The following is a 16357-nucleotide window of genomic DNA, read 5'->3' on the forward strand; positions in this document are numbered from 1 at the left end:
ACTAACACTCAAAGAAAACGACTTTTGTCGTGCTTACATGTCACCGCTGGCACTGTGGTATTATTTCTGTGTGCAGATATAGCAAAGTGCAACCTATAACAAGCATGCATCACAACGAAACTTCATAAGTGTCATCTTGCATACAGACCCCCCTTCCCCCAACACACACTGATACAAACACACACACACACAATACCCCCCTCTCTCCCTGACTTCTTTTATGACACCGTCCGCCTCTTTCTATTAATCAGCGTGAGTTGGCTTGGGTAATAACCTCGGAGACAGGCTGGGCCACAGACATAAAACCATTAGAGGACCACAATCCGCAAAGCCCTCTTTATTGTCATCTCAATGCATCAACAAAGGTTATTAAAAAAAGAATAGACCTCAGAGATACACTCCAGGAGCTGTCAGACTCCCAAACACACTTCACCACCCGGAGAACTCGCAGGCTGCCTAGCGCACAGTCACAACATACTACACTACAGGAGCAATGAGATCAACAGAGGTAGCTTTTCTTTCAAGCAACAGTGAAATTCTGCCAAGGATAATGTTCAAGAGGTTTCATATACATCTCCTCTATTTCCTTAAATAGTATGTATTCCTTAATAGGGATGGGACAATATATCAAAATTCAATATATCACAATACAGAAATGTGACAATATGTATTATGGGGTAGAAAAATGAATCACGATAGCTACATTTTATTCTGCTGTAGTAATCATAAATTAATTGGCTTGCCCATCACAATTTCACAAGCTCTCCATCGAGATTATATAATTTGCACTTTGTAATGACATTTTTCAATTTTAAGTTTACATTCTAGCAAGCCAATGCCATTGCTAGAAATATTTGTGGCTCAGAAATTAACATAATTCTACACAGTCAGACTTTGTTGTCATTGAACTTTTATCTATCGCAGTTGTATTGAATCGCGAACCCCATATTGTGTATTGATTCATATCGTGAGATAAACTTATCGTCCCATTCCCATTCCTTAACCATAGAGGCACAGAGATTTGATACCTTACAAGAGTAAAACCCAAAGGGAATGGGTCAGTTAACAAATTACAGACAGGCCGATGGCTATGATAAAAAAAACAGTAGGTTGGACAGAAAAGGTGCAATAGTATTTCATTTTTAACTCCAATATGGATAAAGCCACATCACGTCCTTGTACAGTTCATAGAGCAGGAGGCACATTTTAAAGAAGAAAGAGACCTTCGCCATGCCTGTTTCTACTCCTTCCTCTCCGCTCCGCTCCCCTTCCTTCTAACACACACACACACACACACACACGCATTCCTGTTACCCGGGGGCTAAATTCTAACGAGTCCCCCCTCCCTGGCTACAAGGCCTCCCATCCTGCCAGCACCGATTGGCTTCACGCTGACCGGTCAACTCCTCTCCTCTCCTGCCCCCACCCCCACCCAACACAGACACACACACACACACACACACACACACACACACAAACACACATGCACACACACACACACACACACACACACACACACCTCCAACCTCCACACAAACGCAGCATTGAATTATTCAGCCTTTGCGGCAGCTAGGCGAGCGCGTGAGCAAGCTGGACCGTGGTTGATGAGTAGGTGGACGGGATAGCATTCAAGTGTGAGTATGTGCGTGTGTACAGTATGTGAGTGTGTGTGTGTGTGTGTGTGTGTGTGTGTGTGTGTGCATGTGAAGCCCAAAGGACGGCCGGGCCAGTTTGAGGCGCTGTATAGTGTGTTGAGGCTCGACTCCATGGCAGGCCAGCCTCATTTCCACAGCACAAGGTCGGCTCCGCAACACAGCCGCGCACTGCTCCCCGCTCCTCACACATCCTATTACGGCTAAGCTGAGGCTTGGCACACACACACACTAAAATGCAAATACACATGCATGAACGCACATGCACACACATGGAACACAAAATACACAGGCATCCACGCGCGCGCACACACACACACAAGCACACATATCACAACACACCACAGCAGACTGGTGGTGCAGGTATGTGTGCAAGAAGGGGCGCAGCGCAAGAGTGAGAGAGCGAGAGAGACAGAAACGGAGACGGAGGGAGAGGGAGGCGATTGAGAGGGAGGGGATCTACTTAGAGTGTTGACATTGCTGGAGCCCACATGTGTGTCGGAGCATAATCTTCTCCCTGCTCTCATTGGGTTTTTAATGCGGATGCTATTTCCATAAACCTGCCTCCTGAATCACTGCCAGCCTCTTACACTCACCCCAGGTCGAGCTGTACTAATACCAGTGGCAAATGCATGCTGCAAACATACATTCACCGCTGCCTCTCCAAGACAATCACTGTTATCCACATTGCTAGCATGATAAAAAGGGGGTTGGGGGGTTTGGTTGTTTTTCAGTGGTAGCTATAGCAGATAGACTAGCTGCAGCGACTGAGATTATTTCTTGGATCTGCTGGATTTGAGGAGTGGCAGTGAGAGGGTGGAGAGTTTGAGGAGTGTGGGGGGGACGGGGGATGGGTGGGTAGTGTGTGAAGGATGTAGGATTTTGTCATGGTGCTGAGCTGGGTGGAGTAAATCTCCTGCGGACTTGTGTAGAGAGCTGTGAAACACACACTAAGACACGCACACACACCAACTGCCATAGAAACAGCCACCATAGGCCTAAACTGTCAGTCTGTGCCTATGCTTTTTAAGAACAAACAACGTCAAAAAGGGATATCATCAGGCATCAGGGGATGCTTCAGATTTTACTTGGTGACGTGAATGATGATGATGCGTGGGTTTTGAAAATAACACACACACAAACACACACAAACGCATAGGCATGGTTATGTAATATAAAAAGTAGTGCATCTCCACCAACAGCATATGAGCTCAAAACAGTATACATATCATATATTCACGCATCACCGTGGTGGGCGGTGTGCGATCACGACAAGCTGCCATGTGCACATGTTTTTCTCACCACCTTTAAACACTGCTATTTGTATCCACATAGGGCTGGCTACAATGCCAAACTAGCTTACCCCCACCCCCACACACGCACACACACACATTGCTAACAGTGCCAATGAACACACACCTGGTCAGCTGTCAGAGCTTCTCCTACTCCGTGGCCAAACTTATGTCAGCCGACCGCATCCCCAAGGCTCCCATCACACTGCACCACAGTATCTATATTCCAGTCCAGTACACTTCCATTAGACCATACTGTTCCTTTCAGCAGCTAATGTCTAACATGGGGACATGGATAATAACATCCAACACCAAGACTCCTTTCTAATAATAAGAGGGCTCTGGGTTCCGTTCCGTGTGTGTGTGTATCCATGACAATCGGTGTATGCTGGTATGTGCATAATAATGTTGTGATACTATATGGATCTCCTACAGGGAAAATCTCTTTTCTCTTGCTCCCCTCAACAGGGAGGTCAAAGGTCAGGGTCTGCTACAGAACAGAATCTATGGCGCTGGTAGGGATTCAGTGTTTTGTCCAAGGACACAGCAGTATCTCCCTAGTCACTACACTCCCTACTCATCCAAGAACACCAATGCTCGATCTCAAGATGAGAACACGCCGGGTAACATTTGCTGTGGCAATGAGTGTACGCATCCTGGCATCTGTGTGTATGCTGGCATGTGTGTATGTGGGTGGGCACATGCTTGTGGGCACGTACCCATGCATTTGTGTGTTTGTGCGCAGTGTTCAAGACAGAACGACCTGGGGCTCTGCATGAGACTCAGAATAGGTTCTTATGCAGTACGATTTTGTAGGTTTTTTTTAGTAGTTTGCAGTGTGCTGGGGGCAGCAGGATTTTAGTGGTTTGACAAGAATTCAGGTTAACATTTAGAATAATATAGATATAGATTAGTCACCACGTTGGTCAGATGACACTCAAAGCCCCTCGTATAGGGGAACAGCGACACAGGAGTTAATAACAAGAAGGAGTTAATAACAAAATGCAGACGTTAATAACTCATAACTCATCTCCCAGGGAATCCTAGTTTACATTAATTACACCATAGCCCCTGGCAAACTGCATATCAAGCAGGATTTTGCAAACAAACAACTGGCATATCTACTTACCATCAAGTGCTGAAGCAACAGGGGTCATTTCACAAAAGATTTAGAGGGAGGAAGGCTAGAGAGAGGAGGACAGGAGAGGGGAGGGGAAGCCATCGAGCAGAAAGAGGCTTTCCAGTTTAGGACATATTTATACACATGTACACGCAATACACAGCATGTTATTTGTCGGAAAATATACTGTATGATGCAACCATAATATAATCTCTTTTGTTGTACTGTACATCCTCATCCGTCTTTTCCCCTGTCTCTCTCATGGTTTGTCTACTTCTCTCTGTATGTGTCTAGGGACAGACTGGCATGTTACTGTAGCTGTGATACTCCTATACACTGTGTATATCCTGTGTTTGTTTTGTGGCTGCAGTGGTAGTATAACACATACGCTGCCTGTGCTTCCACGGACCACCAGTGTGTGTGTGTGTGTGTGTGTGTGTGTGTGTGTGAGTGTGTGAGTGTGTGTGAAGGTGAAGGGAAAGGAAGGGAACGGCGGTGCAGCCTCCTCTGTGAGGCCTGACACCCATCAACGTCTGCCTGTTACATTTCTATGACACCCTCTATCTCAGGAAGAGCAGCAGAGGAGCGGTGGGATAGGAGGGAGGCGGGGGGTGGGAGGGTGGGGGTGTGGAGCGGTTGGTGGGTCAGGGGGGGTGGACGGGAGAGGGGGGACAGGGAGCTCAGCATGAGGGCTAAAGCAGGACTGGAAGATACAAGAAAAGGGTAACAATTTCATCACTCTTTCAAAGCCTGTGTGTGTGTGTGTGTGTGTGTGTGTGTGTGTGTGTGTGCAAGAAGCTTTCAGAACGCAAGTGCATGTGTAAATGTGTAAATACTGTACATATGTGTCATGCATGTACATTCATGAGCATTAAGTGTTGTTAATTTCCTCTGACATGGGAGTGGTGTTGTTTAATAGCGCTCCATCCGGATGGTTGTTAAATCTTTCAGTGCCCAGATGGTTTGGAGATCTGCTCTCCTCTTGGAGCGGGCTGAGGAGGAGGAGGAGGAGGAGGAGGAGGAGGAGGAGCATCGGTCTTGTTAGTGCCTGCGTCTGTGCCCTCCTGCCCCTCATTTATACATTCAGCCGCATCTACCATTTAATCCCAGCGGTGGGTCAACCCTTACGGACGCCCTGCAAGGCTGGCGAGGGGGCGCAATTAGCGACTGTGAGACGCGAGAGAGAAACTAACTGGCAGGCCAGACCACAAGACATTTAGAAATAGAGAGACAGAGAAAGAAAGAGAGAGAGAGACAGAGAGAGAGAAAGAGAGAGAGAGAATCCCTCTCTTTTTTAACACATTGCTAAACACAGTTATACCCTCCCATAAACACATCCTCTGGCATTTTCTAAAATAACTTTTTTTTCTCTCTCTGTCTTCCGTCTTATTATTCAAATGCTTTTTAAGCGGAGGAAAGAGAAGGAGGAAAAACGCCCTCCAGCCTCACGCTTGGCAAATTTGCAGGATAAAAGAAACAACTTGTTTTTCAAGAAAAGCACCAGAAAAACGTTCAAAGTTTATGGTAGCTGTATTTGCATCTTTAATGTGAAACATGTGCCTTTTGGCTGGGTTCGTCGGGCTCTTTGTCTTCTGTTTGGGGGGGGGGCGGGGTGTCTGATGTCTCTCCCTGGTGGAGGCTTGATCTGGCCATGTTAAGCCATGCTGCCTCTGTGGGGGACCCTGCTCTACCCTCCTACCTCTCTCTCTCTCTCTCTCTCTCTGTGTATGCACTGTCCTTGTCACTTGCTATCTATGCTTGAGGAGAATGCTACAGAGGATCACACGCAGATATGTGCAGAGGTAACCATACTCACCCACACAAACACAAAACAGCTAAACAAATAAAAGTAAATGCCATCACCTTCTTTCTCTTCATCAAATGTACCTCTGACAAAGGTCTGTTTGAACTGAAACGTCTTGTAACAAACTGTGGTTGTGCAAGAACAGTGTGCGGGACTCCTCTTCTCTCCTATTCTCATTAATATAAGTTTTGTTTTACCATTTTTTTTCTGTTAACAGTAGCTCACCAGAAATCCCCGCAAATTGAGAAATTTGTCTAAAAATGGCAAGAACAAAACAAATTGTCATTTGATGTCATTGCCTCAAAAGCACGGGACGGAGTGGATCTGATCAATGCTGGCAAAATCCCCCAGAGAACACACACATGAAAAAGTTGAAACCAGGCCTTCAAAAGGCTGGGCTATTGATTGAATTGCTTTCCAAAGGGTTTTTCATCTCTGGGACTGTGCAAGGAGAATGCCGGCTGGTGTGTAGCCGGGTGCAGATGGCATGGTTGACTGCCATAGAGGATGGAGAGAGAGAGAGAAGAGAGAGAACAAGGAGAGGAGAAGAGAGAGAGAGAGAGAGAGAGAGAGAGAGAGAGAGACAGAGAGAGATAGAGAGAGGGAGAGGGAGAGAGAGAGAGAGAGAGAGAGAGAGAGAGAGAGAGAGAGAGAGAGAGAGAGAGACAGAGAGAGATACCTACCCCTGGCAGTGTTTTCTGTTCATGGAGGGCATTCTGGGCTTTGATGGCCGACTCGCGGGCGCAGTAGGTGAGGAACGCACAACCTGCAACAGAGGTACACCAGAGAAAATACTGATGAGAATGACAGTCATCCTGAACTCAAACAAAGGTCACTTAGACACATAGAGAGGCATAAACTTCTGCTGAGCATAGCAGTACAAGAAAAATATCTACTGAGAATATTAGACACTGCTGAAAAATTGACGAAGCAATCAGACTCTGAACGTTGGGCCAGTCACAAAATAACGAGTTCTTATGTCCTGTTACTGAGCCATGAAAACATTAGGGAACTAGTTTTGTACACAGGGTGAACCCAGTTCAGAAGCACAACCGCTCCTTAGCACGCTGTGTACCAGCTCCCTATCAAACTCACTTAGTCTCGGGACCTTGTCAGTCGAGAAAAACAACACCCTGCAAAACAGAGGGAGGAGAGGAGAGGAGAGGAGAGGAGAGGAGAGGAGAGGAGAGGAGAGGAGAGGAGAGGAGAGGAGAGGAGAGGAAACAACAAAAAAGTAGGATCTGAGCAGAGAAGGATTGTGTTGGATGAGCTGCCAGGCTGCCCAGTCTGCCCAGCCTCCCCATCCCCAGCACCATGTCCTGTCCAAAGCTCCCAGCAGCCTGCCCAACATCACCACCCTGAACACTTCTGACAGCAGCCGAGACAAAAGGAACAGGACTGCAGGAGAGTATGGGAGGGTAGAGGAGGAGAGAAATGAGGGATGAGAACAGTGTGGGGATGCAGGGAGGAGGGAGACATGGCCAGAGAAGGGAGGCCAGGAATTGGTGTTTGAAGCCTCAGGGCTTTCTGAGCAAGGGGTGCATGTCTAACAATACAACCTCAAGTTGACTGCCACACAAACACACACACATGCACGCACACATAATCATAAATATACACTAATGCCCTAATACAAGGCATGCACATACATACAACATCTCTCAAATTTATTTCAGACGAAAAAGATGATGCAACCAGAGAAAAGAGGAGAGCAGAGAAGAGAAGAGAAGAGAAGAGAAGAGAAGAGAAGAGAAGATGGCAGAGAGGGAGAGAGCAGGAGAGAAACCAGATGGAGTATTGAGGCAATCATTTTCCCCCTGACTGTCTGAATAAATAGATTTGCTTGTGTTCTATTAATGAGGTTCATATGGGTTACCCTGCACTATCATATTTCTGCCACTCTGAAGATGGTTTATTAGCAGCCAGTGCATTTTGGATCTCATTTCAACAGCCAAATGTATTCAGTGGGTGGTGATGAATTAGGTGTCTTTACACAGACAATATTCCAATTCATTCCTCCTGTTGCATATCAGATCACTTTCACCCATCCATAAATTCACCACTCCAGTCAGTCAAGCTGCACTAGATATTTGTCTTCTTTTTCTGTAAGAGTGTGCGTGTGTGCAAGCGCATGTGCGACTGTACAAGTGTATCTTTTTTTTCACTGTTTTTGCAACATATGTCTTTTCAATGGCCCTTGCACTTTGGCAATTACTCATTTCATTTATGGCATAGCCTATGGTATATGGCATGCCTTTATCCAGAGCTAGGTCACTGCACCACTGTAACCTCTGCAGGACTGCATCAAAAAGGAGGGTTAGACTGCCATGTCACTCATTGATTCAATTGATTCATTGATTGACCTGTAACCTGTTTTGCCTTGCCTGTATAGCTGCTGCCCCAAGCCTAACGTACGTGTGTGTGTGTGTGTGTGTGTGTGTGTCTGCAAGTGTTTATGTACATACCACATTTCCCCACAGGGATCAATAAAATGTCATCTTATCTTATACATCTGACAACTATTATCTAAATCAGAGGTTCTCAACGTGGGGTCCGGGGACCACCAGGGGTCCTTGAGGGGGTTCCAGGGGGTCCCCAGCAAATTGATGAATTGTTAAACTTCAACATTATTTCATTTACAAGAAGTTAACACAATTAGAGAATGTAGAAGAATGACTGTTTTGATCATAGTTCCACTGTTATCTTTCTGCCTACAATACAGACAGTCATGGAATTCTGGACAAAATCATATCTAACAATAAAAATATTCTCAGACTTGGGTCCAAGAGACGAAATCTCATCAAATGGGGGTCCGTGGCTCTGATGTGGACTAAATCAGGGGTCCTTGATATGAAAAAGGTTGAGAATCACTGATCATATTCAATCATATTCAATTCAATTCTATTCTATTCACTCCCATTCTGTTCTAACCTGTTCCATGTCATCCTCCATGTCATCTTCTCATATAGTTTGGGACAGCCAGTCAGCATCCTGCTCTACTCTCTGGTGTGTGGGTGAGGGACAGTGATGGAGTCTGTCTGGGGTCGTGACCTTTGAGCCGGCTGACTATAGCACTGGTGTCACGGTGCAGCCCTCCTCATACCCTCCCTCGTCCCAGCGCCCCTAACCTAATGATTTCCAATGGCCACCAAGCAAATCACTCAATCACCCAAACTGCTCTCTCATTCTCTCACTCTCCTCAGCATCAGCTGGTAAAGAAATACTAAGACTGCGGAAATGTCATTGTCGTTTTGTGTTTGTTTGTTTCTTTGTTTGTTTCTCAGATGGTTAAGGGTAATAGGAAGGAATGGCTCTATTTTGGTGGTTGTTTTTTTCTCTTTCTCTCTCTCTGGGCTTGTTGTTGTTGGTTTACTTGACAAACGCTGGCCCTATCTCTGAATGAGAAACAAGTATTTTGCATTACAATCACAAACACGATTTATTTGTTAATGTGTAATGCATAGGGCATTGCGAATAAATTAATAACAACCACAACGCTGGCAAACAAAAGAGAAACATGAACTCCATTTAAATGTGATTCCGTGCTCTTTAATGTATGGCTTAATAAGAATTTGCAGGCCACGGGCGAAAAAGCTTTAACAACTTCATAATTGGAATCCAAACATGTACAAATTGCCAGCGCTGCATTGCATACCAAGTGCAAAAGTGTGAGGGGGGGAGCATGATGAAATTGTTTGAAACACAACAAAAAGCCGCTGTAATCGGAGCCTGCTGACACAGCAATGGGGAATGCCTTGCCAGTGTGAGAAGATGATCCTCTGCATCATCTGATAGAAATCTAAAACAGCCTTATCTCACACATTGATTTCAGCTCCGAAGAGAAGAAATTCCTCCTCTCGTCTCTCTCCTCTCCTTCCTTCCTTCCCTCCTATCCTCTCCTACCTTCTCCTCTTCTCTCCTCTCCTCTTGAGTTCCTTCTCCTCTCCTTTTTCTTACCGATATATTTTTAAGCGTGCATTGTGTGTCTACTGGGAAATGAGGTTGAGCCTCTCCATCTCCACTGTGTTGAATTGGCTTGTAATTAAAGAGTCTTACATGGAAGAGAGAGAGAGAGAGAGAGAGAGCGAGAGAGAAAGAGAGTGTGTGTGCTGAAAGATATAGCTGTGTCGACAGCAGCCATTTACAGGGTTATTTACTGTGGCCCGGGCCCTCCATTAACAGAACTGTGTGTCTGCCGAGCATGTGCCTGCTACGTGCGTCTGATGCAGCACCTTAGGCCCTATTCTGTGATGAGTGGCTAATTTCTGCTAAGTGTAGAGGTCCTCTTGATAAATCCACGATCATGCCCTTAAACACACATACACACACCCCACATTCCCTCCCTCTCTTACCTGGGATCAGCACTTCTTCTACCAGCCAACACTATCCAACTGTCACTTGTTCAGACACAGAAAAGCAGGGCCTCTACACACAAATGCACATACATGCCCTGCTTACTCTGATATACACATACTGCATCTACCCCCATGTTTCACGGCTCTCTCTCTTTCTCACACACACACACACATACAGACACCAACACTAAACACGTACACGCTTCAATCGCCTCTATTTACACCAACACCTCTATCTTTCACCTTTTTACCTTTCTTCCCCTCTTTCCTCCCTTTTCTCCATCTCTTTGCCCCAGAGGAGCAAAGCTGCCCCAGTGTAATGAAAAAGTGTGAACTTGCTCTCAATGTGGCATTTCCTTGGCCAGAAAGTGTGAAGGTAGCAGAAACCGAGCCAGTCCTGGCACCAGTCTCGCCTGCTCCCTCACACATCATTTGCACTCTGTGGAAAATGCCATCGCTGTGGGTAGATTACTTGCTTACTTCATTTACTGCCATGTGGGGCTCGGGGGGAAATGATAGCCTTTCAGAGGGGTCGGGAGCTGAAACACACATCATCAGCACTGATACAATGTGATTATGACCTGAATCATCGCCAGCCAGGGAGGCGGGAGGCTCAGTGGCGCAGATTGACCGTGAGGGGGGTAATCAGTCGGGTCTCAGAGAAGCTCTTAACTCATATAATCACTCCCTCACCTGTGGAAAAAAGATCCTCGATCTGTTCACGCGCTCAAACAATCGTGCCAGTGCTCAGGGAGAGAGAGGAGAGAGGTATAATAAAGAAGAAGAGCTGGAGCATGGGGGTTGACAGGGACTTTCCAAAATGCTCTCAGTCATTGTTCTGACAACAATATTTTCTCTGCCCAGGCCTAATGGGCTTGTAATGAGTGCTGTAATATAAGCAGTAGCCTAGCGTAACCTGTAAACCTTAATTAAGTCAGGCAGCCACCTTAAAGGGAGCCAGCGACTGTGCTCCGTCTCCATCTCCCGATCCTGAGGCTGACTACACTCTTTCACTCCTCCTTCATCAATCACTCCATCCCTTCATCTCTGCTGCATCCGGCTCCAAATCCTCCTCCATTTCTCCTTTCACTACTCCTCCCCTCATCCCCTCACCTTGAGCAATGGCTGGGGGAGGCTGAACGTTGCAGAGCTCTGAGGACCATCGGTGTCCATCATGGGGGAGAGAAATAATCCCCGGACCCTCCCTGGTATCCTCTCTGACCCCTGAGCAGGAGACCTCGGCCATTGATTTGTTGCTACTCGCTCACATAGACTCCACCGGCCTCCAAGCAGCAGTCAAACAGATCCATAGGAAACACATCCCGAAGGACTCTGTGTATGTGTGTATGTGTGTGTGTGTGTGTGTGTGTGTGTGTGTGTGTGTGTGTGTATTTACAGTATGTATGCACGTATATGGTATGGTGAGTGCAGTACAATACAGTGTGGGGCGCAACGCCTAATGAGTGTGACAAATGCTATAAATTCTCTCTGAAAGGTTCTGTGTGTATGTTTCAGGATCAATACCGGGGCAAAGAAGCCATCACAACACAGCAGGGAAATAGACTTTGACACATTCACCCTCACACAATCCATTGTGTGGCTATGGGGTTAAACAGTTCTCTCAGGGCAGAAGCGATGCCTCACATATAATCCAATAGTAGAGTTTCTGTAGTCAATAGTAGACATACTGTATATACGATTTATATAGGTATAACAGCATTAAGAGTGCTGAAGACAGTAATGCAGTTCCAACCACTTCCTGATGAAGTTTCATAAGCTAATGCAGTCTGGCGGCAGATGCGGTTTTAGGAGGTAAGGTGACAGACTGCCACCCCACCCTCCAACCCCCAGTTGCCCGGAACTCTTTCGATATATGGCTCTGGCCAACACTTATGATGCAGGACCTTGGCATCTTCTACTGTTCTGTAGCCTATAAACTAGCTGGCTTATGTGGACTGTCTGGGTGCCCCATCCCTGTTCTGCTGTTAAAGCCAGGGCCAGCTCTATAAATACATCTAGTGGCCTGCATCCCTGATGAGCAAGCTAATTGACACTGTTAATGGATGGGGTTTCACAGGGCTGTAAATAATGTGTAGGTTCTCACTTACTGCCTCCTGCCGTGTTACTTCTGGGAGGGCAACGGGAGTTGACCTGCCAAGTCTCTTTCTCTCCAGTCCTCATCTCTCCCTCCCCCAGCCAACTCTGCTCTGGCCAGGGGATTTACATAGAAATCAATGAAAGTTTTCTCTGAGCCCCCCGTCAAGGTCAGAAAACTGCTTCTCTTCCTCTTCATGTACTATAACAACCTCCTGGAAAAACAAACATGACCTGACAAAAAGAAATCATAAAATCACTTACACTTGGCTTACTCCCACTGCCTGTAAACTGCAGTAGCTATACAGCTACCGTGTTTCCACTGATACAAAGTCTTCATTTAAAGTGCCACATTGGTATATTTGATGTGATATTCATAACAACCTCTGTCCTCTTTCAAAAGGTGAAGGCATAAACCTTTGAGACAGATCAATTGATCACAGCAAAGCCACATTCATGGATGATTGGCAGCTGCAAACTGACTGGCTACTGAGAGACAGATCGGGTTTTCAGTCACTTTGATTTTACAAATTGAAAGATGCCTTTAAAGATAAAGCATCAAAGGCCCAGAGGTTGCCTGGATGGAGTGATTAAGAGAGGGATGAGGAAGAAAGACACATGAAGAAAAGACAACCCCCACACACACACACACTGCACTTCATTGCACTGCTCCTCATATACAGGCCATGTTGAGATGAAATACTAATTGTACATTTCTTCAAAACAGGCTTGTAATAAGTACTCTACCTCCTATAGTTGGCCTTTCCATTCATTGCATGCACTGAATAGAGCAGGACATATTCCAAATATTTTCAATTATGCCATGCATGCCAAAAATTACAACATTTTGTCTTTGTCCCAGGATTTTTTTTTATTTATTTATCTCATGTCAGCACTGAGCTGGAGTGGAGTAATAATTAACACTAATGGTCTAGCTAACAAGCAGGAGCCAGAGCGTTAATTGCATTGATGCACATCTCCTAGTAACCACATTCAGCCTGGAATATTCCAAAAATATTGTTCTGTTAATGACCCACCGACAGACAGATAGACAGACAGATAGACAGATAGATAGATAGATAGATAGATAGATAGATAGATAGATAGATAGATAGCAAAGGTAAAGACTGTTCATCAGATGGCACATCAGAAGAGTAGAGGAGGAACTACTGTGTGAAGCAAATTCGAAAAGCAGCCAATACAGATATGAGGAATCATCAGCCATTAATTAATTGGAGTACTCTTTTTTAATTAAGCCACATCTACCGTTGAGTAGTGAAACATGGGAAGGGTGCCATGTTGGAACTCACTATAAAGTCCACATACTCCGCTCGTTCGACCAAAATAACATTTAATCATCAAATAAGAAACACAAATTCCATCTTTCATCCGCCTCCTTTGCACTATTTGGCATACAATTTCTCTGTGTCCCACTGAAAATATGAATGTGATGCATCTCCAGTACAAAGCCTCTGACCAGTTTGTGTCTCTGGCAGTAGAGCACAGAGACCGTCAGCTACAGCATCACTCCTCTAGTGGAAAAGATGGATGGAAGGAGTGAGGGAGTGACGGCTGTACGATTGAAGGGGTCGAGGGGAGGGGGACCGAAGCTGGAAATGAGGAGGAGAGGGCGCTACACTTGCCTACAGATGCTCCCTCTGTCTCTCCCTCCCTCATTCTCTCCCTCCTTTTCTACACAGTATGGGAGCAGTCTTTTGGGGGAGGCTGGCAGGCAATCAGTGATGTCATGCCAGCAGTGCAGCGATGGCAGCTTAACCTATTTTCGGAAATACCACAGAATTTCTATTTATAACCGTGCTGAGCAGCGTGCATCTCCACACATCCCTCACGGACCTGAGCATTCATAGACATTTTCCATCCTAATGTGTGTCTTCATTCTGGTCAGAGATTGTTAAATATCCGTTATTCAGCACTGTAGGAAAAAAGTCTTGACGTTGACAATATTGCTTAGCAGTGTCATCATTGCCATTTAGGGAGGTAATACAGGCTATTATTTATGTTGTCAACAGTAGTGGCAATTGTAGGATCTTTTATTCTGTTGCTACAGCTAATAACAGCAGTATTACTATTGCTTACCGTTGCATAGATATTAGTAATAATAGTCATAGGACAGTAAATAGCTTATAACAGCCTAGCAGTCGTGGTGGTAGCAGTAGTAATAGTTCTAGTAGTAGTAGTAGTAGCAGCAGTAACATTGGAACAAGTATTACTAGTATTACTAGAGGGATTTTCTTGTATCAACAGCTTTTGGGTGATTATGTTATACATCTGCCAAACTTGGCCTCTGCTCCTCCCCCTCCACCCTTCCACCTTCAATCCCTTTGTTTTCCACTCCCTCCCGCCCCCCTGTCCCAAACAGCTCTAAACCTGTCAGAGGATTCCTGCATGTCCCCAGCTGAGCCGTCACTCTACTCTCCCACTGCCTTGGGATAAAAGCAACCATTTGTTTCTGCATCTCTGACAAACACTTCATCTTTTCCCCTCCACTTATCTATCCGTCCATCCATCCATTGTTCTTTGCCCATGTGTCTGTCTGTCATTTGCCTTGTGGTCCTGCTGCATACATGTGCCTGCCCCTCTCTCCAATTCCTCTCTGTCACGTTGGGCTGTGTGACGGAGAGAAATTGAGTGACAGCGGCAACTCACATACACACTCTTTTGTGTTTACGGGCACTCTCAGGCATGCACACGTGCACTACATTTATGCATTGCTTATTCACACACACACACACATCAAGGGCTCAACCATTTGGCAATCAGGGAGATGTGACAGCTTGACTAATCTGTGATTGTTTTTTGGCCAAAACATGGGGGTTAGCAAGCCTTCCAAGGGCACAGTAGTATAAGGCAAGACAAATAACTTATTATTTTCCAGGCTTGTACAAGGCTTTATCGCATGAGTTCTCCTGAACCATTCCAAAATGGAGAGGGATTATCACAAAACATTGCATTAAAATCTCCTCTCTCCTCTCTCTCTTGTTATTTCATTTTCCTTCTAAAATGAATCTGTGCCCAGCCAGGCTCAAACACAACATTAAAGAGCGCAGGGCATTCTAACAGAAACCACCAGCCCCCCCCTCTCCCTCTCCCTCTTTTTTTCCCTCTGTGCCTTTATATCTCCTCTCTTCTTTTCTCCTTCCCCCTCTTTATAACAGTACATTTTGCTCTGTAGGCAGTGGCACTCTGCTAAGCTCACCATACAAAATAGATAGGCTTCTATCCCTCTATTTAGACAGAGGGAATAGCTGTGACCTTTGTGCATGAATGAGAAGGTGGTATGCCTCTACAGAATCTACCTTTGGGGCAGAAATGTGACCTGCAACACACAAAAAATATTTCAACCCAACATCCTCTCTCTAACTCAGTAGCTGTATTGTACTGGCCTTAATTATATATAATTATAACGAAGCATACTAAAAAATGTTTAATTAATTCAAAGTTTTTCCTGTTGAGGAAGTGATTTTAATATCAATTGATATTAGACAGAATGCCATAAAAAAGTAATTAACGCAAATGCAAATATTTTTGGTCAATGACATGTCTCATATTTTGGGATAAATTCAGTGACATTATTATATAACCACAACAACAGACATCAACAGACATGCATCAACAGACTTTAAGAGTCATACATTTTTAAAAGCATCCTGCTGTTACAAAGCCATGACAGTATAACCAATGGTTTCAAAATGTCTTTAAACAATTATCACAGGCATGCATGCCGTAACACAATCAGGGATATAACTGTGACACTGTCCACAAAACCCACAATGGGAAACCAGCCAAAATAGAGGTTCATGTAGCCCAATTAATCAAATACACATGTAGGTATCCTAGACGAGTGTCTAAATCATGAAGCTGGTCCGCGTTTTCCCATGTCTGTCCCTGCTCTGGGCACCGTTGGAGAGCAAGCATATTCCAGAAAGGTCATGGAATAGCAGCCTTCAAACATACTAAGAGCATAATATACTGCAATGCCATAATGAATGTTGCATTGGTGCAGGAAATCAATCCATCTG

The 16357-nt window shown here is 45.2% G+C and overlaps 2 protein-coding genes across 38 annotated transcripts in view; one reads left to right on the top strand and one right to left on the bottom strand.

The window, feature by feature from the left end:
• celf5a (cugbp, Elav-like family member 5a) overlaps positions 1 to 16357 on the bottom strand; it is a 175555-nt gene that overhangs the window by 153102 nt on the left and 6096 nt on the right. For all 37 annotated transcript variants that reach the window (XM_071908338.2, XM_071908336.2, XM_071908373.1 and 34 more), the window contains exon 2: positions 6552 to 6634. In XM_071908338.2, coding sequence (XP_071764439.1) covers positions 6552 to 6634 — 83 coding nt within the window. The remainder of the gene's footprint in view (positions 1 to 6551; positions 6635 to 16357) is intronic.
• Positions 1 to 16357, top strand: part of LOC139929162 (uncharacterized) — a 383413-nt gene that overhangs the window by 7102 nt on the left and 359954 nt on the right. The gene's annotated exons all lie outside the window — the stretch shown is intronic.

Source organism: Centroberyx gerrardi, chromosome 9 (genome assembly GCF_048128805.1).
Source record: "Centroberyx gerrardi isolate f3 chromosome 9, fCenGer3.hap1.cur.20231027, whole genome shotgun sequence".
Classification (NCBI taxonomy): domain Eukaryota; kingdom Metazoa; phylum Chordata; class Actinopteri; order Beryciformes; family Berycidae; genus Centroberyx; species Centroberyx gerrardi.